This window comes from Astatotilapia calliptera, chromosome 11 (genome assembly GCF_900246225.1).
Source record: "Astatotilapia calliptera chromosome 11, fAstCal1.2, whole genome shotgun sequence".
NCBI classification, from domain to species: domain Eukaryota; kingdom Metazoa; phylum Chordata; class Actinopteri; order Cichliformes; family Cichlidae; genus Astatotilapia; species Astatotilapia calliptera.
Genome location: NC_039312.1, coordinates 23,580,717 through 23,608,186, shown reverse-complemented (window position 1 = coordinate 23,608,186; position 27,470 = coordinate 23,580,717). Strand labels below are relative to the sequence as shown.

Here is a 27,470-nt window from a genome sequence, read left to right as displayed (position 1 = left end):
GCAAGAAAAAAAAATCATACTAAGGTTGTTAAGTAAAATAAAACTATAGGATACTATTTTGTTAATTTTCTTACTGTAAATACAGAGAAGGAATTATATGAATCAAGCTGGAATAAAGTTTAACTCAAGTGATTTGTATTTAGAAAACCACAACATATCCTTTAAAGAAAGTCTAAACTCTTAACCTTTGAATTTTGAAACATGCAGAAAGTATAAAACAACATTTTTCAGTTTATTTTCACTGAATAATAATCTATAAATCTGTATCTTTATGATTGACTTGAACTTAAATGATAATATTAACATATTTAATATCTCTTTTCCTCCTATTGTTGAAATAACTGCATTTTGCAGTTTATGTCTCTTTCCCTTACTTTTTCTTATTCCCTCACACACAAAATACACCCACACATCTGCGCCAATTCTCACCTGTGCCTGGACGTCCCATGATGATGTCCTTGCGTGGGACGGGGTGAAGACTTTCCGCTGGCAGGATCAGGGGCAGCAGAGCTGTGGGGGAAGGGTGACAGGGAACTGGCTGCTGGACCTCACCACCAAACCCTGCGCCCCTGTTCTCTTCTCGTTCCCCACAGCTGTCCGTGCTACTTGGAGCAGGAACTGTGACGGTTGTGCTGACAGTAACTGACAGGGCCTGCAGCGCAGTAGCAGGGGTGTCAGCGGTGGGCAAGGAGGAAGGTGTTGGGGACACGAGCACCAGAGTTTGGGCTGGGCTCCGTAAGAGGACAGTGCCATTAGGTACTGCGGCTGCAGCAGCGTTAATTGGGACAGGAACCTGGAGGCCAGAAACTGGCTGAGTAGTCAGGTGGGTTTGGGTGATGTCTTTAGACAAACTGTTTTCCTTCCCTCCCTCATTTCCAACACCACCTACTCCTCCTCCTCCTCTTCCCAGGGGACACTCTGTAAATTTTGCCAGTGGGACTTCGGGATTCCTCACAATAACAGGAGAGTCCCGCAAGGCCTGTTGGGAAACAGGGACCACACGACGAGGCCCTCCGTCAGTAGTGAGAGGAGAAGGAGGAGTTGGGGACACCAGAAGAGGAGGAGGGGAGACAGCAGTGGAAGAAGGGGGCCTGCTGGAGGAGGGAGTGGTCACTCCTCTGGGTCGGGAGAAGGTGGGAGTGTGTGTGCGGGAATGCAAAGCTGGCGTTTGGGGTGACAGCACTCTGAAAGAGCTGTTATGGTCGCCAGGATCCAGCTCTGTTTTGGGTGTGTAATCATGGTGATGTGAGGGCAGGGGTGGTGGAAGAGGTGCATCTGGCTTTCGCTTACTGGGGCTCATGGGGACTGTAAACGTAAGGTTACTCTGTAAGGTGGGTTGGACGCCTGAAGTGTGTCTCTCCCTTTCTCCTCCAGATGTGGATGATGCCTTACTGCCCCCTCCCCCTCCTCCCCCCGTGCCACTGGGCTGTCTGTGCCTCCGATGTTGCAGGACCGGGGATGCCGTAATCGGGGAGAAGTTGGCCGGCCTGAAACCGAACAGTGGAGAGGGCGAGGGAGAGGGGGCAGGGGAAAAGGGTGACTGGTTGGAGATGGGAGAAAAGGAGGGGGTGCCAGAGCGGGAGCTTCCTAATGACACCAGCATGGTGGCAGCCTCACACTCATCAAAGTCAAACCGTGACGACAGGTCATGAGGGAGGAGGGAGGGGAGGACCAGTCGGGGTCTGGAGTCTCCTCTGCTGCTGGCCTCACTGCTCTCTCTTGATGTGTCGTCCCACTCAAACTCACTGCTTGCTCTTCCCCGGAGGTCAGAAGGGGTGACTGTCCCTGAGCTGCTGCCTCCTCCTCCTCCCCTCTCTGCACCTGCAGCCTCCATCTCTTTGGTCCTCATGGACAGGTGTCTAGAGCAGTATCCTCGGCGCTGAGACTCCTTCATACAACCCTCCCTGGAGCACAGCCTCCTCCACTGCTTACCATTGAACTTCTTACGGATACCATTAGGTGTGCAGACAACATCACCCTTTTTGTATTTCTGCTGAGCCAATGAAAGGGGCGTCCTTGAGCGTGAGGAGGTAGAGGAGGACCCCCCACCAGAAGTAGGAGTAAGGGTCTGAGTAGGAGTGGTTTTGGATGGAGGTAGGTTTAAAGTGGTGTTGTTCATTTCAGACCCCAGTAAGGCTGGGGATGGAGTTGGCTGAGGACTAGCTACAGTGGAGAGGTGTGGGGGTCCCAAGCTTCTCACCACAGAGAGGTGGGGGGAGGAGGGAGGATAGCCGCTGGACTTGCAGAGGATGCTGTTGTGCTGAGAGGTTGCAGGATTTGTCTTATGACTAACGGTGTGTGTAAAACGAGACACCTCAACATCTTCTTCTGGTGTGTTTGGCTCTTTCTGTCTTTCTTGATCAGAGTAATTATCGCTGCATCCGTGACCTGTGCTGGTAACGGCACTAGAAGTCCCAGTGGAGGAATTTGTGGGTGGATGTACAGTTCCATAGTTATGTCCTCCTATGACCCCGCCATGTGAAAAACCATGACCCAGCCTTACTCCACCTCCCAACACTCCCATTCCAATACTCAGCTGGCAAACCTCTCTCTCGACCTCCATCTCCTCCCGCCGCTGTCTCTCTTCCCGTTCCCTCTCCCGCTCTCTCTCCTTTGCTCTCCCACCATCTAAATGTGAGACCTCCCAAGGAGGAGTGAGTAATCTCAGGCTCTGTCGGGACACCCACACAGCCTGGCTGCTTGTGCTCCTTTTCTCTTTCTCCTCTATTGCCCCTCCACCCAGAGTTTCTTTTTTTTCACTCAGGAGCACCTGGTAAGGAAATGAGACACCAGGGTGTGGGTCCACCTCAGTAACAATCCCCTCTCTGTACAACAGAGAATCTCCTTCCTCCCCACCAAACGGCACACACACTTGGGTCCCAACAGCTACAGGTGTCATGCCAGGTGGGGGGGCATCTAAAATAAAATCCACAGTGCTCTCAGTCCCTGACGACGTCATTGTACTTCCACTATGAAATGGATATTTTACAAGGGTCTCCTCTCCTTGGAGCTGAACTTCGACAGTACCCCCACACACCCTACGCACCACCCCTGGTCTAAAAATATGTGACGGGGGGCGTGAGTGTCCACTATTCGCAGCCTCACCACCGCTTGTGACACAGCGAGCCAGGACTCTCTGGTTCTTCATGCCTTTGGCCAGAGCTTCAGCTAGCCCCTCTGACAGATTGGGCTCTTTAGGGTGTGAGTTGTGTAGAGGAGCTGGGATGTGGTAGTTCTTCTGATGAAGACTTGGTCCTGATGCTTCCATCACATCCAGGTCAGCCGAGTGCTCACTAGCTGTATCCGTGGAGGAGGAGCGCACAGAGTTCGGGGCCCCCTCAGGCTCATTTTCCCCAGACTGGGACGCTTTTTCCTGGGAATCTGCTGTCCTGAGGGTTTTATCCTCCATGGAGACAAAATGGTTTGCTTCTGTAGCTTTACTGTCCACAGTTAGCACTGATGGCTGATTACCTGAGCAACTGTTACTTATGCTATTACTGCTATTGATAAAAGTAGTATGGCTCCCATCACAACTGTTACTGCTCATGTTATTAATACCACTTGTAGCGTTACTATTAGTACTACTGTTAGTGCTTTTATTAATGCTATTACTAACACTGTTACTAGTCTTGAAATGGTTATTGGGACTATTAACACTATCACTAACTTTGCTGTTGATATTGCAGTAACTGTTATTTACGAGAGCAGGGCTGGAGGTAGGAATGGTAGATGTAACACTTGCACTGTTGGCAAAGTGCTCATATGTGTATTTTTTTTTGGGTACACGAGCCTTAAACGTGGCTGTTTTCCTACTAGAAACTGAGCCTAAACTGGGGCTGTGACTGGTGGCTATAGAGGGTGTAGCTGTGGTGAGTGGCGCTGGGGCAGAGGTAGGAAATGCTACAGAATCAGCGGGCATAGTACTGTTTCCATTTGTGCCCGCTATCTTCTCCTTTTCTGTCTTTTCTTCTGCTTGCTTTCCACCATTCTCAGCTGACTCCACAGGTTTCCTCAGTTCAGTAGGCTCCTCCCTCATGGGGGTATTGCTATTTGTGATTGGTTCCTTGTCAGAGTTGGGTTGGCCGTGTTTGCGTTTGGAAGGGGTGCTTTGTGTGGTTTTGACAAGAGTCTCCCTCTTGACTCTTCTGGGGTCCTTTTCTTGGGGAGGCTGAGAGCCCCCTCTCCTCCTCCCCCCTCTGCCTCTAGTTAACGGGGGAGAACGCCCTCTGTGTTTCTTTAATGGCCTCATCTTTTCTTCACTGCTCACCAAGTCCTGCAGATTGCACGGCGTTTCCTTTTTTTTCTACTTCCAAAGCACTCCTTGTTTTCCGACACTTTTTCTTTTGCCCGTTTTTTCTGTTCCCTCTGTACTGGAATCTGAAAAGAAAAAAAGAGGTGCAGAAGACAAGTGGTCATTTATTATATTCATAACCAAGAAGTGCAGAGAACAAAAATGACGATTAAGAGTATGTTGGCTATCACATTGGCTCAATATCTGAAGTCTGTTCACTCTCCTAGTTTATGCCTGATTCGAGATAAACTACATAAACAACAAGGACAAAAGTACTTAATCTTAATCTGGAATCAGGTTTTCCTGCTACCACAGGTGTATAAACTCAAAAAGATGGGCACTGTAACCGGTCAGCTCATGAAATTTCTTCCACGTAGATAATTTGACATTAAATGTTAGGTGGTATTCTTGCAAAGGTACAGAGCAGGGTTGGCAAGTGCATTGTGCGTAAAAGTCGCCAACACTGCGCTGACTCGATGACAGCAAGGCTTTCAAAAAAACGTAAAAATCAAGAAGTGCAGGACCGGCTGAAATGACATCAACGTGAGGTCACTTTTGTGGTCCAGCTCTGTTTGCGAGGGCAACAACGTCGAGCATTAATGGGCCCTGATGTGTAGGCGTACTTTGGTCCATAAAGCGTACGTGTATAAACGAGAGTTTAAGGATGCACTGTTTTCTAAAACTGTGGGCCGATACCAAAGATTTAGATAACAGTTTGTATGGCAGCTGATAAAAATATTTGTCTTCTTTTTGTGTATTGTGTTTTTGATATTTATTACCTCAAAAAAGGAACAAAGGCATTTTAATTATAAATAAATAGCTGCTTATCATCATATTATCTTTGAACATTTATTCAACAGAATACAGATGTGACAAGTGAGCTCAGTGACACAACATCGGCCACTGACATCGGTAAATGTCATCTTTTTGCCGATACAGCGTTAGTTATTTTAGGACGACATATCACCACATCCCTGCAGAGTGTGTGCACTCAAAACACAAAATCTCGATTATAACATTAATGACAACATTTCAAAACAACTAAAATGAAGGACATGGTGGGTTTTGTTTTAAATATCAATAATCTCCTATAGACTAATAATCAAAGCACTCCAAGGCAGTCTCTGTAAATGCCTTTACTCTCACAGGATGGGCATATTTAACCTAAAAAACTCCAGGATAAGACTTCATCAGGGGGTTTATATACACACACACATATAAACTTGAAGGGCATCTCAAACAAAAACAGTCTGAATCCTACTCAAACACTCTTTTTATTCTTCTCAAGACCTTTTAATAGTTAGCTTATTACTAATGATACCAGCTGATTTAAACTGTGATGATTATGAGCGATCGCTGCCTAGGTAATCCTGGTCAAGCATGTCTGAGAGCTATGTTTACTCTGGTTAGGTCTGAGTGAGCGTGATTTAAAAGAAAAGGTCAGCAAAGAAAGAAAGAAAGAAAAAAGAAGGAACAAGTCTTCAATGAGGCCTTCATCTCGTCAATTTTAAATGCACACATAAATGCACTCGAGTCGCACACAGATCTCTGCTATACTCGCTTCAGCTACTTCGACGTGCGACGGGGCCACTTTCTCACGACAAGTGTTACAGACTTGATGCCATGTGATCAACTTGGGAACGAGCATTTATTTTTCCTGACTTTCATCGGGAGCTAGAAGCCTGGCAGTGGCCTGCGTGAGGTCACCCAACAACATGAAAGAGAGAAAGAGGCTGGAGCATGTGGCTCTTAGGATGTTTGCTCAGATAGGCCGTTCTTGTATAGTCACTGGGAATTTCCACTGTCATTCTAGCACTCGCTGGCCCCCCCTCTCTTTTTCTCTCCCCTCTCCCCCTTTCTCGATGTCTCAGTCTTTCACAGTCGTCTTTTGTCAATGTCACACACACACACACACACACACACACACACACACACACACACACACACATTTGTACAAAAAGACAATTTAATTGGAATAATCTGCCATGGCAAGATATGCCCAAAATGAGAGAAATTAAAAGGCTGGCACAGGATCAGGCACACTCACTGATGCAAGATTACAGGCTAAATACAATGGCACGCACAAACAGTCTCACACACACTCGTACGCAGACGTGCGTATATGTGCTCCTCTCGATCAAGCTCAGCAGCTCACAAACATGACCAAATGCCTGAATTCACACAAATAGATACAAACTTACACATACACATTCAGGCTTCCTGTGCTAGATGCTGGAAAAGTTTGTTACTCTCTCTCTCTCTCTCTCTCACACACACACACACACACACAAATAAGGTGACCTTTGTTGTTAACTATCTGTTTGCCAAAACAACACCCAATATGACACACACCAGTTCCACTTCCTGCAGCGCAGAAAAGCATCTCTTCCTGAATGACTAATAAACAACTTGAGTCTTTCACACACTCATCACTGACTCTGCATTTGGACCTCTGCCCTCAACACAAAACATTATTTATTGTACAAACAGGCTTTAATTTCCATTTACTCCACATTCTCGTAATTATGTTGCATATCGATGGACAGAAGTGAAATAATCACATCTTCATAATTTCCTCTGTAAATGCTGATACTGACGTTGGTTATTTCACTGCAAGGGTGCCACGTGTGAAGGTTAACACATGGACTGTAACTGCGAGGCTTCCTGCAGATGCAGATTGAGTATATCACTCTATTTATATCTTTGCATACTGTATTTACCATCAACTACAAAACTCTTCCTAAGTGTATGTAAAAGAAGTCGAGCACTGTTTATTTTATGCTTAAATTAAATGTTTCCAGACTTCTTCGATGTTTTCAGAGTAAACGTATCCCGATCTTTGACAGCTTCAAAGGGAAATTAATGCACCTTATTTATCAAAAATACTGTGCACTACACACCAGAAACAAAACCTAATAAAAAGGCGGTATAAGCAAACATACATTACTCACTCCCTAATTACTAAAAAGCTCTTTGTCGTTTTAAATTTTTCATTTAAAAAAACATTCATCCCAGAAAAAGAAAAAATCTCAGACTGCTGGAATGTTCCTTCCCAGGCCAAGTTTGCCCTTTATTAGACTAGACACGGATGCCTAGACTGGGAATGCTGGTCCAGTACAGATACTCTGGAGTACTGGAAAAGACAGGAAGGACTGAGGGCCAAATGGCTGACTGACTAGTTGGGTAAATGACTCGAGAGGATCTGATCTTAGCTCAGAAAAATGCGTTTGGTCATGCTAATGGCCCTCCAAAATGCTTTAGGCTTTGGCTGATAAGACAGTGGCAAGCATGTGTGTGTATTCACATTCTGTAACTTTTAAGGGACTCTACAGCTGAGCAGATTATGTGCAGTGAAGAGGAGTTTCAGCGTGGGACATAAGAGTTAGATATTTGGTGCAAGTTTGCAACGGGTGTATTTATTTATCATTGGGTTAAATTCTTCAAGCATGCTTGTACTCCACAAAATCTTATTTGAAATGTCCAGATGACACAAAATGTTGCTAAAGACACCACAGATATGTTGAACTATGATTTTATTTGTAAAAAGAATATATACATTTATGCACGACGCATCTATAATTCCTGTGTTACCACATAAATAAATGAAAAAGAACGTTTCACATGTCCTAATCCCTTGCTGAAAGATCAAAAGCACCATACACACTGCGCGCTCAGCCGTGCACCCCCTAACCTGAAAATAACGGCAGACCTTTAACTCTTATTGTTTACTAGAGACTATCACAATACCAAAAAAACATGTCCAGAAACTCAGAACATCCCCTCCTGGGTGTTGCTTTTCAACATGAATTGTTAATCAAAAAATTAGGACTACAAAATATAATGCTGAATCTGGGTGAAGCGGAGAGAGAAGCTCGGTCATAATTTAGGTAATTCAAGAGGTCTCCACCTTCCAGCGTTAGAGCAGGTTAATAGCAGAATATGTGCTGGTCTGATCTAAAGCTGCTGTAAATCTTGAACAGACAGATAATCAGCGTCTCCACGGCGCTGGACTGGACTCCTCTTTAAACTGCAAAAAGCTGCTGTTTCTCCCAATAAACACACAGGAGCCCATAATGCACCCCTCCTCCTCCTCCAAACTTTACACACACACATTAAATGCTCTCTCAGGAATTCATCGTGCAGTCATGCATACCCTGTTAAAATCTCCCTTGGACCTATATATATTGTCACACAGTCATTGTGTCGTACAAGCACTTGTCCACACTGACGTATGCAGGAGGGGGGGAAAAAACAACAACAATAAGGATAAATAGGCTTTTACGAAATGAATTTGGAGATGAAAATTCTTCACTTTTTTTTGCAAAGAGAAAATTTAGTGAACAGTTTAAACATAGGTGCTACCAAGAACCCATTTCACACGCACACACACACACACACACACACACACACACAAGGCATTTGTCGACATCATCTCAGTGTCAACACTACAAAATAAAATGAGTTGTACAGTGTTTATTACTGGAATATAAAATCCTAATAAACATCTGCCTTGATGCCAGTTTATTTCGGTCAGTCGTAGAGAATTTAGCCTATGCCCCAACACAACGTGGCACAAAACGTGTGTGTATGTGACATGTGGCATTAGAGCTACTTACACTACACTAATGTCAGAGTTTATACAGCGGTCTTCAGGTTGAGTCCACCTTGTTCAGCACTGCATTTGCACCGTATGTCAGTATGAGTGTACGTAGTTAGCAGGCGCGTGCGCACACACACACACACACACACTGCAGCTCATCCCTCTCCTCAAAGCATTTTATGGGTGTCTGTACGGGCGCAGGGGCTGCAGTGACGGGGACATACGCGGGAGAAGGAGGAACGTGTGATGATGATACTGAAGTGTGCCGTGGCCCTCGTACACTTCAGCGTGTTAGGGAGCCTTTGCCCTTAACTGGGTCACCGGGGAGAACACAGTCTCACATGAAACAGCACCAAAAAAAATACATTAAAAAAAGAAAAGAAGATAAATCTCTCTGCTGCTATGCACACTCATGCTGTGGTTTGTGAGCTCATGAGTGTGTGGGAAGTGATTTAACAGACAACTGACACAGAAAGAAAAATATGTTGTTAGGGTATTTTAAGTGTGTGTGTGTGTGTGCGTTATATACAGACGCATCCATTGTGAGGTAGCATGAATACCGGCAGCTGTTTAGCGGATGACATATCTGACTAATAAAGAAGAAACAACGAGAGCTGAAATTTGTGCATCCTGGCTCGTATTGATCAGCAAGGAAGGTTGGAGCATAGATCACAGGCGACTGGTCCTGTTTGGGACCAAATGGCAGAACTGCCAATGCCATATCAATGGCCAACAGCTCAACAAGCTATACAGCACCAGGGCCACACAAGTGCAACAATTAATAAATAAAAAAAAGAGGAAATCTGAACCTAAAATGTAAACACAATTCCTGCCACTGAAAAAATACCTAAAGACAAACATGACACAACTGTTAAAAACTGCCTAGTCAGAGATGTCAAGGTTGCATCGACACTGATTGCAGGATTGCTGTGCAAAAAAAGAAAAAAGTGTAGTGTTGGCGATGGAAGAGACGAGAAAACACGGTGTGCATCTTTTTTTTTAGCTGATCTCTGAGAGTACTACACAATGTCAAAGGAGTATTATGACTCGAGACAGTCAGGCGGTCTGTCGTGCTGCACGGTCCTCGGTAACAAACACAAACAACCGGTTTCAAGTGACGCTTTATTGTCCCCTTATAGACGGTCCCAAGTCTTCCTTATACAGCGATTCTTGGCATGCAAATACTCACTACAACGCCTGGAGTGCACGTATCCACTCCGGGGGAGGCTTCCTTTTAATGGTGCCAGTCACTCTAATTTAAAAAAAAAAACTTGGGAAAAAATAAATGAAGCAGAATCTTCTTCGTCTTGGTGTTTCGCTCTAGTAAGCAGCTCAGTAACGTTAGTAGTAGTGGTGGTTGTAGTAGTGGTAGTACGCAAACGGTAGCGGATACAGCACCCAAATAATGACACCGTGAGTCAGAGCGCAGGAAAACTGGGTGCAATTCGCTCTGTAGGTGTTATCCGTTTCCTCCTAAAGTGCGCTTTTTTAACACCGAGCGAGCCTGTTAGTAAACATTTGGGCTGCAGTGCCGCAAATAGGTCGGTTGTTTTTCTTTCTCGCTCTCTCTCTCTCTTTTTTTTACTACGCTAGCGCTGCTCCACGCAAAACTCGTAAACTAAGGTCAAGGAAAAAGTACTCCACACTAACCTCGCCGTTTTAACGGAGCTGAAACGGAGCTGAAATGTTCCGTGGGTGTCCGTGGGACTGCGGTAAAAACATTTCAGAAAGTTTTTAGGCTGTTACACCCCCCACACCCCTCCCCTTTCTCTCGATACTTCCTCGCGTTGTCACTCCATTTCTTCACACGGTAGCGGAACAACCGAACGACCGACCGTTGGCAGTTGGCTCTCGCGTCGTGGTAACTCGCAGCTCCTGAAAATGGAAAATTTAAGTCAGTTTAGCTTCACTGCCGTGTGCCAACTTAGTTTCAACTCACCCAAACAGAGCTTTTCACCACTGGCCAGAGAAAGATTTATGGTCTTATTTTGCCGATGAGGAGGCTCGCGTAACTCATGGTAACATCCCTCGGCTGTCGGCTGTGGTGGCTGTGCGGGCCGGACTCACTCTTTACTTTTCCTCCGCAAAACATGTCTTTCCCCCACAGAAACTCAAACAAGGATATAAAAAACTATCGCTCTTCTTTCCCACTACAGTCACAAAATGGTGAATGAACCACTAACAGCTGGGCAAGCCGACCAATGAGAGGTCGTTGACATGTACAGTAGCCAGTCAGCATCGGCGCCAGAGATCAGTGGGTGTGGCGGCCTGTCAAAGTCCACTTGACGGACTGGGGGGACTAGCGAATAGTGAAGTGGATGCTGAGCTAGACCGGTGTCCTGTCCCAAACTTTACAGTATCCAATAAGAGGATTGGGAACCATAGGAACAGCATGTGGGCGGGCCGAGAGGAGGGATCAAATGACCCAGAGCCAATAGAAAGGCACAAATGCCCCCTCCCCTTCTGAAAAGGAGTATGTTTACCATAATTGACAGCACAAGTGCCATCCCCGAGCAGACGGTGATAATGCATCAACTGTTTGTGCTCATCCACAAACAGTGTGGTGCAGCGGGAAAGTAGCACCTCAGCGCGGCTTTACTCTCGCTGTTGGTCCCACATCGAAAATGTGTTTTTTCGCCTCTAATTATCATTATTATGTCATCGCTGCTCACAAAGAGTGAAAACGAAGGAGCACAGAAAACCAGTGCGCTGTTTTCAGAAAGTTAGTTTAGGAGCTGCTCAGATGTTTGTGTGGCGCAGCCGACGCAAACCGCTCTCCCTTTTTCTCTCAGCAACAGACGCTCACTTTCAGCGCCCTCAGCCAATCACAGCGCGGCTTCTGACGTCGGCACCCTCTCCGCCCTGCCCACTACTGTTAAAGTGAACGGGACTAGTACAGGCTGACGTCACTTCACCGGCAGTCTATTGGACAGGTGCGCGGCGTCTCGGGGCCAATGGTCGCGCGCGGCGGTGAAGTCATCACGAGTGTTGCCACCAGCTGGACTGTGGGGGCGTGGACTGGCGTAAACTCGGCTAACCCCGTGTTTGCAACTTTGCAGGCAGTGGTGGTGGTGGTGGTAATGGTGATAGTGATGCTGGTGGTGGAGATGAACCTGTGCACCGAGCACTGAAAGATGTTTGAGATGATAGCACGTGCCATCATTTTGAAGCATGGCACATTCTCTGTGACCTTTGACCTTCGCACAGAGGAAGGCAAATGCGGCTGCTTTACAAAAGATACAGTGGCATAATAGTAAACATTACATAATCCTCTGCTCTGTGTGTGTGTGTGTTTATGTGTGTGTGTAGTAAAGACCAGACTCACGCTGAGGCAGACAGCCCGTGCGAGCTCACGGGGGCGGCGCCCCCTGCTGGTGAGAGCGGGTCCACACGCCAGCTCGGCAATGAGTGGAAATGTGTAGACCTAAAAACAGAAGAAAGTGCTGATTGGCTGAGGGGAGCTATATGCTTTGTATGAGTATGACTAGTGTGCATTCGTGCGCGTGTGTGCAAGAAGAAAGACTGAAGGAAGGGTAGAGATAGTTTAAATGTTGGTTCAGACTGACATCTAGTGGCGATAGTTTAACACTGCAAGTGATGGCACAATTCACAATTACTATTATCTTCTTTCCCAAATTGGTGCTGCAGGCCCCACGTGACTTCCATTTTTGTCCTCCCACTTTCCAAATGAGTATCAAATACTGTCTTAATTTTCCTCATCTCTAAACAATCCAATGAACCAAGTAAACAACACTCTGGAAGTTATGAGTCATGTAAATGACTCATAAGCCTCATAAGGCAGAAAGCCACCGACCTCCACACTAAGAAATCGATCAAATGACAAAGCTTCTCCTTTGCAACTTTTATATGTGTATATTTTTTATACTTTTATTATTTTTTTTACTCTCATTATGTATTTCTGTCCACTCTCCCAGGGGATGTTTGGCAGCCAGACCTGCAGCTGATAACCAGTAAAGATGGAAGAGCTTCACACAGCTTATTATAGCTTATATAATTATAATAAAAAGTATGAATTATCTACATAAATACACATCATATAAAACTGTACTCACATAAGCTTTTATAAATTCACTCAATGTAAGGAAAATGATCAGAGACACTCTTTTTAAATGACTTCAGACATTTTCAAGCTGTAGATAGAGGGTACGCTGTTTCATACTAAGGAGCATGTAAAGTACTATTTTATAATCTTACATCAGGAGTTTTTCCTGGTTTGTTTTGGATTCCCCAGAAAAGCTTTAGACCAGCGCTTAAAGTAAAATCACCAGCTTTGGAAACACCAAGAACTTAGGATAAAAATGAAAGCTGATGATATTGACTACAGTGGCCTTGTCAAAGCCTTTTATCAAGTCAATAAAAAGAGGAGGGTGAAAGTGTGGTCATTCATCCACCCAAAAGCCCATTCTGAGCCAGGAAAAAGCACTGTATATGAATTAATAGAGAGGAAGGTAAAGTAAATAAGATGAGGGCAGCACAGATTGGAAACACATGAGCTTTTAAGCTAGCTGTGCCGTCCAATAACACAAAGGCAGAACGTTGTTTTTTTTTCAAAGCACTGCAGATGTCTACATGCTGACCTGGACTACTGATGCCCTTCGACGCTCCGCTGATTAAAAAAGCAATGATGTTCAGAGGTTCATCTTTGACATATAAAGCTTCTGAGGGGCACATCTCCAGTGTTGCATACAGTTTGCCTGGAGTGACCCTGTGGAAGTGGTAATGGATCGAGCAGGCCACAAAGTCAGACCAACTCAATTCACATCTGCTGATGGCTAAGCTGACACCCTTTACCACCTGTTAACTCTCATTCAAATGCAGAGTTTCTGCACTCTGCATCACCTCCACCTCCATCTCCAACCCTCCTCTCGTGTTGTTCCTGTCTGCTTTGTTTTGTGGCGAGCTCTCTGACTTTACATGTTCTGTACGCCACTAGAGTGCATTTTACATTGAGGCAAAGTCTAAAAAAATGGAGAATATATATAAAAATGTCTGTAACGGCAGTTAATTCAACCCTTCTTTTATAAAGCTTCTGAATTAAAGGTCACTGACTAGTTCATTGCAGAACTGTTAACCACATGCCATGGTCTTCTTCGCTTGGTTGTTAAAGTACTTGCAATATGTACTCAGCCTTTTAACTTCACTCAGTCACTGAGTCGACCATGAACTCCTAAAGTTTGGCCAAGGCTGTGTCATGCAACAGGACAATGATCCCAAATACAGCAGAATCTCAATCCAGAATGAACTGTAAAAAAGAGTGGGCCAGAATTTGCTGTCACAGTGGCTCCGTCGCCCTGATATCCCCTTGTTTTGTTTTCAGGGTGCTTTTCACGTCTTTTTCCCCTCATGCAATTGTACCTTGTTAGCAAGTCCCCCTTGTGTTGAACTCTTCTCCATAGGACCCTGACCTCTGACCCCTCACCCTTAACCCTCTCCCTGTGTGCTCATCACTTGGCTGTCAGTCAAACACCACAGACCCTCCTCTCCTGCTGGGCTCTGCTGTCAGACAACAGCAGGGGAAACACTGAGAGGGAAGAAAGAAGGAACATTAAGTGGAAAACTTTACTAGAGAGCAACAACTTAGTATACAAGTTGTATTTCTAAAATATTTGGTCCAAAACAGTAACTAGTTTATGGTTAACTCTTCCCATGTTGTGTGTTAAACAACACCAAACACATAGTCAGAATCACATCGCACAAATCTCTCGCCTCAGGGTTTAAAAGCAAGACACTCACATTAGCATAACCTCTGACCTGTGACCCTCACCTTGACCTTTCACCCACACATTCCTGCCCCATCAAACTCAGGACAGGAGATAAAGATAGAAATTTAAAAGGTTAAAAGCCTCTCAAACCAGCAGCTCTGCAGTCATGAGGACAGCAGGCTGCAATAAAAAATAACAATAAAACTCTGATATTATTATTCAGTAAAACTAAGTTTGGATTTATTCTACTATGAAGTTATGGCTTCAACTGACAGTCAGACAATCCCAGCATGAGGATGGAGTCTTTACAACAACACAGGCTGAGCCACGATAGCAAAGTTTAGCATTATTAGCCATGTTAGCGGCATGGCTTCAAGGATTTTCATACTCTTGGCTCTGTGTGATCAGCCCAGAGTATAAAATGCTTTTATGGTCATCTCAGGAAGACAGTTCCACCCAATCCACCTAAGGTTAAAACCTTTTGTTAGTGAGGCTCGTCCAATCACAAAAAGTTGTCTCAAACTGAACACAGACTTAACGAGCGAGAAATTGAAGCAGCTTCTTTCAGACTGAGGATGAAGCAAAGGGCTGCCACAAGTCTAAATATGGATTATTTTGAACTATGAATCATGAAAAGCTAGTCTATTTGAGTGCAACTGTTTTTTATTTGATCTGTATACAAACACACAATGATGTGAGACAGCTGGGTGACGACGGACAGGTGAAGACAATCAAACAATGAAGAGGACATAACGCTTAACACATGGCACAAGACATGTTGCACCACCAAAGTAAAATAGCAAATAAACAACATCAAAGCAGAAACACGAGAATAAGATCAGAGGGAAAATGATGTGGAAACAAAATGTATACCAGAGAGAACTAAAGAAATTGCCAAAGGTAACAATTCTACAAGAACTCACTAAAAATGTAGACGTACAAAGTACAAATCCAAAAGACAAACTCTATAGAGAATTTAAAGAAAGTTAGAGGGTGTCGAGCGTAGGTCAGAAGGTAGAGCTGATCATCTACTAAATAAAATGGTTGGTGGTTCAGTCCAGCTGCTCCAGTCTGTATGCCGAAGTGTCATTGGGCAAGATAGTGAACCCCAAATTGTTCCTGTGGCATTCATGTGTGAATGTTACATATAAGCACTTAGGGATAGATAAAAGTGCTTGTACGAGTGTAAATGAGGCTCATAGCATAAAGTGCTTTGAGTGCTCAAGTAGAAGAGTGCTATATTAGAACCAATCCATTTAGCTAAGCTAGGTTTAGACTGGTAATTTTAATTGTGTGGGTTTATTAGGGCTACGGCAGTCTTACAGAAGTTCATTGTCTGAAAAACATTTAAAAGTATAGATGCTGTCAGGTTAGCTGAAAACACAGTCTGACCCACAGTAAATCACTTAGTGCTACATCAATGAGGAAAGATTTTCATACATCTTTAATAAATTCACCTAACACAAAAGCATGGAAGATGGTCTCCACCACTAAAAACACATCAAAACAAATCAGCTGGGAAGAGCTAAGTAGAAATTTTGGGTTATTATCGCCAAACAACTTATTTATGGACTGAATTTTCAATTATAGCAATTAAAAATGTATATATATATTATTATGGCCCTGCTACAGACTGGCCACCTGTCCAGGGTGTGCCCGGCCTCTCACCCTATGACAGCTGGGATAGGCTCCAGTGCCCCTGGATATATATTTTATTATTTAAAAAAAATATTTAAAACATTTCAAAATATTATTTTCAGTGGCAGAAATGAGCTTCCATACAGCCAAACTCTCTTGTACACACATAGTTTCACTTTTTAATTTCGTTTTTAGTTAACTTTAATAAACTTGATTGATGACCTGCAACTTTTTCATTAACTTAACAGTCAGTTAACTTTCCTCTAGCACTGTCATGACCCCCCAAAAATTAGCATTTAGCTGATACATTTAGCTAAAATGTCAGCTAAAGGCAGGATGTAAGCTAATTTAGATGCTGATAAAGCAGCTAGGTGGATTTCTTTTTTCAAATTAACCTGCAAACATGTTTTAATTCAATGTGTGGCCCTTTACTTACTTTCTTAAATTGATGCTGCCCACTCTGGTTCGCACCTACCTGGGGAACTGCTGACTTGCCTGTCCTCTAAGCTCCATTTTGTTTTAGGTGCTTTCTTGCATGTTAGCAATTAACATGCTAACCTGAGAAGGCTAATATTGTGAACAGTAGCCACACCATAACATAAATTCATGCAGACAAGTTTCCACGTCAAATAATTAATGTGAATGATTCACTAAAGTCAGGAAGACAACTGAAAAAGACAACTTTGATGAAAGGGGGGGTCCACATATAAAAATATCACATTAAGTATTTGGAGGACCGGGAGAAAATTTCATATAATTATGTTAGCCAAAATTCTGTCAAAAATATGGTTTAAGGCTGTTATTATTAGTTAGGGTTTGTTCCTGGACCATAGCAACTTGGTGGATAAACATTAAACTGGAAGATTGATCCTGTGTGAATTGATAAGTACGGCCAGAGTTCTTCTTATTCTTATAATGGTGTACAACCAACTCATTGCTGGCGGTCCTTCAGTTCCTCCAGTCATGATGTCCTTTTTTTAACTACTCTTTCTTTCTGATGACATGTTAGAAATGGGCGAGTCGTAGCTTGTTCTTATAATGCTTGTTCTTCGTTATTTGTCCTTCCGGCAACATTGTTGGTTGAGTTCTACCAAGACTAATTGGTTGGTCCTTGGTATTGATAAAATCTGTCTCGAGCACCACTTGTTCATTTCTGCAACTACAAGTGACCACAGAGAAAATCAAACTGTGTGCAAGTCTTCTTTCCAATAACAGATAAATGTCTTATTGCCATACCGTTGTGTTTCTCCTATTGATTTACAGTGTTATTTAGACACTTTTAATAGTTTATTTGCACTGTTCATATTGCTGCAGATAACTAACACTCAGGGGTTAAAGTGAGCCGAGTGTGCTGGCCATTAATGTCAAATTAGTTCATTTGTCATGTCCTACAGTGACCGCATGGAGAAACCTGCTCAATAATAAGAAAATAATGACATCCCACAGCCACTCATACCCTCATTACATTGTTTTTTTTCTCATCCCTGTGATGCTTCATAATGCAGATGGAAAGTTGCGGTTGCACACTTCAGCATCCAGCTAGCTATAAAGAAAGAGGAGGAAAAACAGAGCAGGTACATTCAAATGCAACTTTTCAAGCAGCTCCACAACTATCAGCAAACACACAAACTGTTTCTCGGTTATTGCATGGATATAAAAACATTTTCTCCCTCTGGATGTTTTACTCTAACATGATCTTTGCTGCTGCAGGCATCTCCCAGATTTCCTTCAGATCCATGTTTCTCTCTCTCTTCTAATGTTCCTGGTTTTGCTAAAGCATTCTTACATAAGGGGCCCAGCGTCTTTGAATAGATTTGTACAACAAATTTGAGCACCCTTCACTTCGGGCCTCGAGGGAGGGAGTCTGTTACTGAAGGGATGGCAATGCTTTTTGTGTGCCGAGTGTCAGGAGAGGGCAGGTTTGTTCCTGTAGCTTAAAGAAGGAGGCAGCTCACGATGTCTAATAATATCTGATAAACGGTGCACTCAGACTCTGTCAGGTTAGGGATTTAGGGAGGTCATGGCAGTTCACAGTGGCATTAAACCCACAGATAAAACCAGCTTGAGATAAAGGAAACGTATAACAGTCTCTCTTATGTATAGGTTAATGCAGTAGTTCAAACGGCCACTGTATGCTGAAGCGATTTGCACCATGACCCCTCAAAGTGGCTGCAAAAGACACAGAAAGCGTATCAGAGTGTCTTTAAAGTCTGACAAGGTCGGCATCCATACGGGCTGCAGTATGGTGAACAGTAGGCCTTTGTGCTCTCCGCATTCTTGTTCACGGTAACGTTACACCGCTCAGCTGTTACTCAGGGCTCACGTCATGCCCCGGAGCTGAAGACAGGAGTCTCATGGAGAGGTGTCCTTGGACACACAGATTCCTCCCTGCATTAGAGAAAAGGTGAGGAAGACGAGACCAGCTGTGCACATTCAGTACGCCAACAACAATCTCAGCATTAACTGCCATCTTGTTACCTCAATTAAAGAGGTTATGTGATTAGTTTGATTCGGTCTGTTTGTTTGCACATAACTCAAACAATTAAGAAATGTACTTTATAGGGCATTAAACAAAATAAATTAGTGTTAATGTATGGCTTGTTTGGAAGAGTTACAACAGCTTAGGTTTGCAAAGTTGCATTTGCATAAAACGCAAGACTTCTGGAACAACGTCCAGATGAGAAGATGTTTGGTCATAATGTACAAAGCCGCGTTTGGATAAAGTCAAACACTGCATATCACCACGAACACTTCATACCAACTGTGAAGCACGGCGGCGGAGGGGTGGCGGTCTGGGCTTGATTTGCAGTCGCAGATCCTGGGCGCCTTGCTGTCACCAAGTTGACCATGAGCTCCTCTGTATGTCAAATACTCTAGAGTCAAATCTCTCTTAACAGCTAAATCTTGGCCACAATTTGGTCACACAGCATCTGACGACCTGTCTTAAAAGCCACAACATAACGTTTTAAGAGGGGCGTAACAAGAAGGACGATGATCCCGAGCACCGCAGACAGTCTACAACAGAATGGCTGAGAAAGAAAAGAATCACAGGTGTGCTTAAATAATCAAAAATGTAGGCATATTTGTTGATTTAGTGGATAACAATGATGTGTCATGCTCACTGAGATCATTTATGAAAGGTAAAGAAGCCTGAAAAGAGAAAAAGCAGACAAATCCAGGCAAAAACTGATCTCTTGAATGTGTTCACCTGATAGTTATATACCAACAGTAATAAACAACGTGGATTAAATCAACAGAAATTCTTATAATGTGCATTTTAAGTATCCCAACAACAGGGGGAGACATTCAATCTGAAATGACCAAACACAGAGAGCACAGTGGAGCTGCTCTGTATTGGAGGCGAATACAAGTGAAGGTTAAAGTCTGTTTTTTACAAAGTCCATTCTTTCCTCTCACAAAGAGAAACTTTACAATGGTTTCTCGTTTGGGGTCAAATAGGTTAAACAGAAGTACTGGCGGGAAAGGAAGCTGAAAAAGGAAATTGAAGCACCAGAGCTTCAAACAAACCACATCAATGTGCGCTCACACATGTCTGTGTATCGTCACTGTGAAAGTGCCTCACTCCTGTGCGGTGCAGCTTTTCTCTGTACGGTGGAGGATGTGGTGAACTTACTAGCAGGCCTTCGTATGTTTAGTTACCGTACCATAACTCTCTCAGAGGATGCGACGGTCACGTGTGCACATTCAGAAAGGCTTCTTGTTGTGCAGCGTGTGCATAATGCACGGGCTGCGGTTACATGCGGAGGACGGAGCTGGCTCTGCACAGGTTTCCGCGAAAGCAGGCGTTCAGAGGAAGCGAAGGCAGGGGGATGTGGCACAGGTGAGCGAGCACATTGGTTCCTGTGGTGTCTCTCTCTTTCGTTCTCTCTCTCTCTATGGAGCACCTGGATGGCTGGTGTGTCGACAATGGAGGCCGGGATCATGCACAATCACACCTGCCGGGACCCTCACCAAGGTTACATAACTCACATGTCACACACTGACATACTTATGTGAGGCTTGCGTGGCAGTTGCTCCTTTAAAGCAACACTTGTTTTTAGTCGGCTCATGACCCTTAAGTGAAGCAACGTCTATGTGACACACCCTCCCGGGTTGAATACATCCTATTAACACTTCAGCTGAAGTGATTTCCTCCTCGAAGTCTGTGTTCGCTGAATAACTCAGAGCCAGAAGCTGTGAAACGTTTCACTCGAGCTAAAGATCAGAAGACATTTGCGCGGTTTCTTTTTGCAGTATTTATCTGACACACATGAACATCAGCGCTAAATGTACGGCCACAGACTCTTTATTAGGTATGCCTCCTCAACTGCACGTTCACACAAATATCTGCTCAGCCAATCACATTTCAGAGTTCAGTGTATGCAGATGTGTAGACATGGCCAAGATGACCTACTTGAGTTCAAACAGAATGAGGGCTTTTCCCCATCACCCATGTTTACAGAGACTGCTCTGAAAAAGATCAAACATCCTGTGAGCAGCTGTTTTCTGGACCAAAATGACTTCTTGACATCAGAGTTCAGAAGAGAATGCCCAGACTGCTGCAGAAGAGCATCTCTGAATGGACAGGACGTTGAAGCTGGAAGCAGATGGTCTGCTGCAGCACTGGGTGCCCCTCCTGTACGAGAAGCTGAGGCTGCAATCCTCACAGGATCAGCGAAACCAGACAGCAGAAGATTGTAAAACTGTTGTCTGGTTTTGGTATGCCATGGAGATATAAAGCAGTTCTGAAGGCAAAAGGGTGTCCAAACCAAATACTTGTATTACCAAGGGTGACGTTTATTAAAAAAATCTGCAAAGAAACTGGAGAAGTGACATCATGGAGCAGAACTGCAGATTGAGGTTAGTGCTGGCAACGGGATCCCACCATAGTCTGAACACTGGTGGTGCTGGTGGAGGATGATGCTTGATTAAAATTTTGTGAATGAGCTCAACAAATTTAAAGAATGGGTCCTCAGGGAATGCAGGCAGGTAGACTGTTGGACAGAAGTACGGTGCATGAGCCGTGACTGACGGCGTGGGAAAACAGATGTGATGAAGAAAATAGAGCGGCAAGAATAGCCCATGCAGAGGAGTATAAGAGAACTGATCTTCCTTATTGAACTTAATTATAGAGTCCCACGATTCAACAGGTGTAAACAGTTTTTAAGATACTGGTGCAACAACAGCAGCAGCTCTAATAAGAGCCCTCACACAGCAGAACGAGAGGTTTCTGTTCACTCTCAGGGCTCGCGTTGCTCTGTAGGCTGCATCTTCACCATAAGAGTCAAAGGAACAGAAGGTCTCTGAGGTTTTAGTCCTACTAAAACAAAAAATAAAAATGTTGTTGAGTTTCTGTAATTCCTTCTTTTCAGTTCATTCAGCTCTATATTGCAATCTGTGCTGTGAGGGGATCGCATCACAGCCACTGCGGTCCTGGATATCTCCCAACATGCTACAAGTTTCCGGATGTTGCACTTCTTAGTACAAAAAGGAGCTTTATTGACTAAAATAAATTTGAACAAAGAACGCACAAGACTAAACTGTCAGGAGAATCTTATAATCCAACAGGGGAATTAAAAGTAAAGTCCATTAACTCGACTGAAGCATGGAGAAGGAAAAAAAGAAGGAGGAGAGCTGGGAGAACAGGTGGGAAAATAAGGAAGCGCAACCAGACGATTTGAGAAATGCATGAGGTTTGAACAATGAGACACAGGAGGGAGAAATCAGTGATCAATAGGTGAGGACGGCCACACTGGAGAAAAATGAGAGGCTGGCTTTTAAAAGTGAACAGGAGACATTTATGTCTTAATGGATCCTCATTTATCCAGGTGAGGAAATCCCACAAAGTTGATTCTGTTGATCTGGACGTTGGAGTAGAGACTAAAGAAGTAACTTGGTTTGAGTGACAAAACATTTCGTCCAATGAAAGCTTTAAGTCCAGATGAATAGAATCAAATTCCTGGAGTGACACGACAGACGAAGAAACACTCAGGTCACCAGAAACACCCAAAACTCAACAAAAACCTGGGATCATGACACAATAATTACTCATAACATTAGATTAAAATAAGGTTTTAACCTCCTTTAGGTTTAATAAAAGCTGCATTTTCAGCTGTTCATTCAGTTCCTTTGCTGCAAAATACAAAAAAAGTTGGACGCCTTCAAATAAACGTCCCCCTGCTGACATCGGAGAGGTGCTGATCCAGATTTAGAGAGATTATTGGGGGATAAAGGCACTTCTTAACTTCCCCATGGATTTTATTCTTTCAAAGAAATACAAAGATTTAAAGTTAAAACTGAGTTGTTTGGGTTTTCATCAGGAAAAACACATGATCACCTAATGAAAAAAACAATATGCCAAAGATAAAAATGACTTTCAAAATAGTCTGCAGCAGAGATTTAAATGTGGATTTCAGGAACGAGCTTCAGGCTTTGACCCACAACATCCAATGTGCAACAAAATCATGTTCTGTAACCTAATTTACGGCTTTTATACTCTCTTTTGCTTTTTTAAACTAAAGTTTAGGAAGTGTTTGGGCTGTTGATTGCCCACCTCATTAAAAATCTAAGAAGGCCATTTAAGGGCAGCAACTCCTCACCATCACTTCCACAGCTTATCCTCGTCTTCCTCCTCCCCACAGACAAAATTGCCCGTAAGTGTGCTTAAGACCAGGCAGCTGCTGACGTCATGGTTAAAGGTACCCGGGTGATCGAGAGCATTATGTGGGTGAATGGGCAGCAGCACGCAGACAAAGTGCTTCCATAATGACGGCTAAATGTTTAACCTGAGAAGCTTCTGCAGCACAGCGGCCGTGTGTGTGTGTTTGTTACATCCACTTAGCTAACAGAGACCAGGTCAAGGCAAAGATGGACTTTTCCTCTATAACTGTTAAATTCAATGAAGAAGATTCATTGTTTTAAAAGAAGAATGTGAGAGTGAATTTACCCCATGTATGAAATTTGTGTGAATGTACAGTTAGCTCCGTAAGGATTTGGACACCACCGCAGTGGATTTAGAATTAAACCATCTAGACATGATTGAAATGCAGCCATCCAATTATTTTTTACTTGGTCTGCCACAAAGTGTTAGGCCATGTAAAAGCACAGTGGGGTCAGCGGATGCTGAGGCTGATAGTTCTCAGAGGTCACCGACTTTCTGCAGAGTCAATCGCTACAGAGCTCAAAACCTCAGGTGACTGTCAGATTAGCTCAAGAACAGTGTGGAGACAGCTTCATGGAATAGGTTTCCATGGCGAGCAGGTGCATCCAAGCCTCAGATCACCAAACGCAATGCAAAGTGTCACATGCAGTGGTGTAAAGCACGCTGCCACCCGACTCTAGAGGAGTGGAGACATGTTCTCTGGAGGGGCAAATCACCCTTGTCCATCTGGCAATCTGATGGATGGTTGCCAGGGGAACGGCACTGCATTGTTATAAGTGTAGGGTTTGGCGGAGGAGGGATCACGGTGTGGGGTTGTTTTTTAGGAGTTAGGCTCGGCTCATTAGTGTCAGTGAAGGAAACTCTTAATGCTTCAGTATACCAAGACATTTTGGACAATTTCATGTTCCCAACTTTATGGGAACAGCTTGGCCCCTTCCTGTTCCAAGCAAGGTTCATAAAGACATGGATGTGCAAATTTGGTGTGGAAGAACTTGACTGGCCTCCACAAAGTCCCGACGTCAGCCTGACAGATCACCTTCATGATGAATTAGAGCGCAGACTGCGAGCCAGAACTTCACGTCTCAGTGTCTGACATCACAAATGTGCTTCTGGAAGAATGCACCTAAACTTTGTGGAAAGCCTTTCCAGGAAAGCTGAAGCTCTTTTAGCTGTAAAGGTTGGGTCGACATCAAATTAAACAATATGGATTAGGAATGGGATGTCAGTCAAGTTCATATGCATGTGAGGGCAGACGAGTGAATACTTTTTGGTAATATCTCGGTCCCCTGACGGCCAAAGAACAGCGTCTTTACTGTTTTAGAAACACTTTGCATTTATTATAATTAACTGTAATCCTGAAATACAAAAATCCCTTCTTTATGACTGGTGGCTCACTATGGATGAGACAAAAAGTGACGGGTTAATCTCTTTGTTTACAAATAACCAGGTAATAAAACTCCACTGTGGGGATTATGTGGCGTTAATAAAAATGAACGAAGAAGAAGAAACATAAACAAACACTTTGAGTTTGATATTGGGTTTTAACCAGTTTTAATTAACCCTGATTACAGCTTAATTACAAGTTTGGGGAAAAAAATAACATAAAAACACGAAAGAAGTGGAAAAATTCAATGTTACATCATGGTATTAACTCTCGTCTCCATCTGAGTGTTAGGTAATTGCTTGGGGGGGGGGTGAAAGACTGAAAGATAGACCTTTACATGGTAAAACAATACATGTCTTTTAAAATGATACAACATCCCCCCTCAAAGAAAAAAGATAAAAAATATACAAGCAAGAGAGAGAAAAAGTAACATTATAAAATTAAAATTACAAGACAAAAAAAAAGGATAAAATCCCCCCCCCCCAAATAATCCTCCACTGTCCCTCCCTCTCAAAACCCGATGTTATTTCTCTGTCAGCATCAAATATTAGACATTTTAGTTATATTACATCTGCAAAAACTAAAGACAGCAAAGGGGGGGGGGGGGGGGGGGGGGGGGGGGTGTTGGAGGCTAGAAGGTTTGAAAACAGGGAATGGAGTTTGGGGTCGATCAACATCATCCAAAGTGATGTACACAACATAAAAAGCAACAGCTAACAGAGCCATGGAATAATAACAATAATAATATTAATCATCATCATCATAATGCCAGCTGGAGAGGTAAATAACCCAATGAGAACAATCACAACATCAGAAAAATAAACCGAGAAACCTTTTCTCCTTCTTCTAAATAGAGAAATGCAATCTTTGTGCTGTTTGTCTGCAGACCTGAAACAGGATGAGGGAGAGTCTGCGTCTCACCCAGACTCCGATCAATCGCTTTGCCCCCGCTATATATCGCGACAGTCAGATCGCGCTGCCGTTAGCAGGAAGTCTGACGGCGCCTGAAGCAGAGCGAGGAAAAAAATGAACAGCGAGAAGCGCGAATGAAAGAGAGAGAGAGCAGAGAAGAAAGAGAGACGGATGTCTTTCTGTTGCTGAGATATGAGAAGTAGTAGAAGTAAGGCAGCTGTCAGTTCAGATACAGACACAGGGCCTGGCGGGTGTGTGTGTGAGTGTGTGTGCGGGCTGTGACATGCTCCCGTCCAGACCACGGGGGTCTGAGGAGGAAATTCGATCAGCCCGGCTACACAGACCGCCTGCAGGCCATCTATCTCACAGCTCACCGCTATAGATCCGTCTTGTTGCTGGCCAGGCAGGAGACAGACCCCCACCCCCCGATCGGACGCCTGGCTGGATGCTGAAACATGTCACAAATATATGTGTTTCATGTGTGTGTGTCTGTGAGAATATGCATAGTTTGAGGAGAGGGTGTCCAACTGATTAACCCCATCCCCGAGCTGCTGTGAACTTTGGAGCATTGCCCTAACTGATCTAAGAGAAGAGACGGGATTACTACTCCACGAATAACCCGCTCACACACCCTCACACACTCCCAGGCGGCCTGCAGAGGTGGCCCAGGGCCAGAGGGGGGCTGGGAGCTGAAACCAGGGAGAACCCTGCTGAGGCGAGCTGGACTGCAGACAGGAAAGAGCAGAACGCTGCGAGCTGAAAGGGCAAGCTACGAGAAACAAAGTGAACAGCAGAGTGAACCACACATCTGACTCATTAGCAGTCTGCTCGAGTCCTGATGGGTTTTTTTCTTTTTTCTCGCCGTTCGTGTTCTTGTGATAGACTGGCCTGCGCTGTTTTTCCTCTGGCTTGTTTATCTATGAAACAAATGTACAAGAAAAACAAACAAACAAAAAAAAACCCTGACCCACGCCCCCTCTGCATCTTCAGTCTGCCCTCCATGATACCATGTCACAGAAAAAAAAAATCCTGAATCAATCACGTCATCAAAACGCTTTTTAAAAGTTTACTTTTGTTTAATAATTTCCTTTAGAATATATAAAGATATAATCTGTATGTATGTTTGTTAGAGTTCAGTTTGCACTTTTGTACATGCTATAAAAACAAGGCATAGAGAGGCAGAGTGTGTGTGTGTGTGTGTGTGTGTGTGAGCAGGTGTGTGTGTGTGTGTGTGTGTGTGTGTGTGTGTGAGAGATGCTCCCTGCTCTCTCGAGCTCTCACACTCGTAGCTAACAGGCCCGCCAGCCTCACACGCCATCAGGACCTAAGAGGGTGATGCGCTACAGAGAGCCGGAGGTTTGGTCCGAGGGAGAGGGAGCATGCTGAAGGCAGTGCTGTGCGAATGTGTGTGTTTGCTGGTTTAGTTTAACACTATCTATGATTGTTAGACGAGCTCTAGCTGGTGAACTAAGTTTCTGTGCTGCTGAGGGAAATAATTTTCAGTGTACAAGCCATGTTAGGTGAGGTAAGAAGGCTGGTTAACAGCTTGCTGGAACCCCTGCAAAAACCCTTCTTCCTCCTCCTCCTCTTCTGCAGTCTTCTTCATCATTTTCCCCTCCTCACATCTCCCTGGGCTGAACTTGTGTCTGTGAGCAGAGTTGTGATATTTCCACAGGTGGTCCACAAGAGAAAGAAGGGCAGGACAGCAGAGAGACAGAAGGTTATGTGAAAGTCAGAAGCTCTCAGAGAAGAGTCAAAAAAAGTTTGTGTGTGCGTGGCAGTGAACAGATTTTGGTGTCCGTAGTCACTGAGTCCCATTCACTGTTGGCCTTTCTTTTTTTTTGTTGCTTTTTTTTTTGTGTGTGTTTGTGTGCGTGAATCCAATAAACGTACAGCAATAGGCTTCCCTGAGTGGAGTGGGCCAGTTTTAAGAGTCAGTCAGACAACACCCAGCACCCCACCGCCCCCACCCCCTCCCACCTGTATCAGTTTTAGAGACTTTTTCCTTTTGATCCAACAAACATGTTCACAGAGTGATCACTCTGAGTAGCCCTCCCTCCTCCCCTCACACTCTTCCCCCCCATGGTTTTAGATACAGGCACTTAAAGTCCCGTCAGTTTGTAGGAAAAAGTGGCGTGGGTGTGCACATCATCATCATCATCATCCTGGATCGTCATTGGGGAGTGTGCGTGTGTGCATATGTGTGTGTCCCCTGAGGAAGGTGCTGACTGGCTGCTGATCCTACTGATGGGGAGGGGGGG

At 44.1% G+C, this 27,470-nt stretch overlaps 1 protein-coding gene across 7 annotated transcripts in view; it reads right to left on the bottom strand.

The window, feature by feature from the left end:
* Positions 1-16,792, bottom strand: part of cicb (capicua transcriptional repressor b) — a 49,483-nt gene extending 32,691 nt beyond the window's left edge. For 3 of the 7 annotated variants that reach the window (XM_026185897.1, XM_026185902.1, XM_026185904.1), the window contains exons 1-2: positions 10,831-11,249; positions 430-4,377 (exon numbers count right to left, since the gene is read on the bottom strand). In XM_026185897.1, the coding sequence (XP_026041682.1) occupies positions 430-4,249 (3,820 nt within the window). In that variant the 5' untranslated portion in view covers positions 4,250-4,377; positions 10,831-11,249. The other 4 variants (XM_026185899.1, XM_026185898.1, XM_026185900.1 and 1 more) reach the window with 4 other exon arrangements.
* Between the last annotated feature and the right edge of the window lie 10,678 nt (positions 16,793-27,470).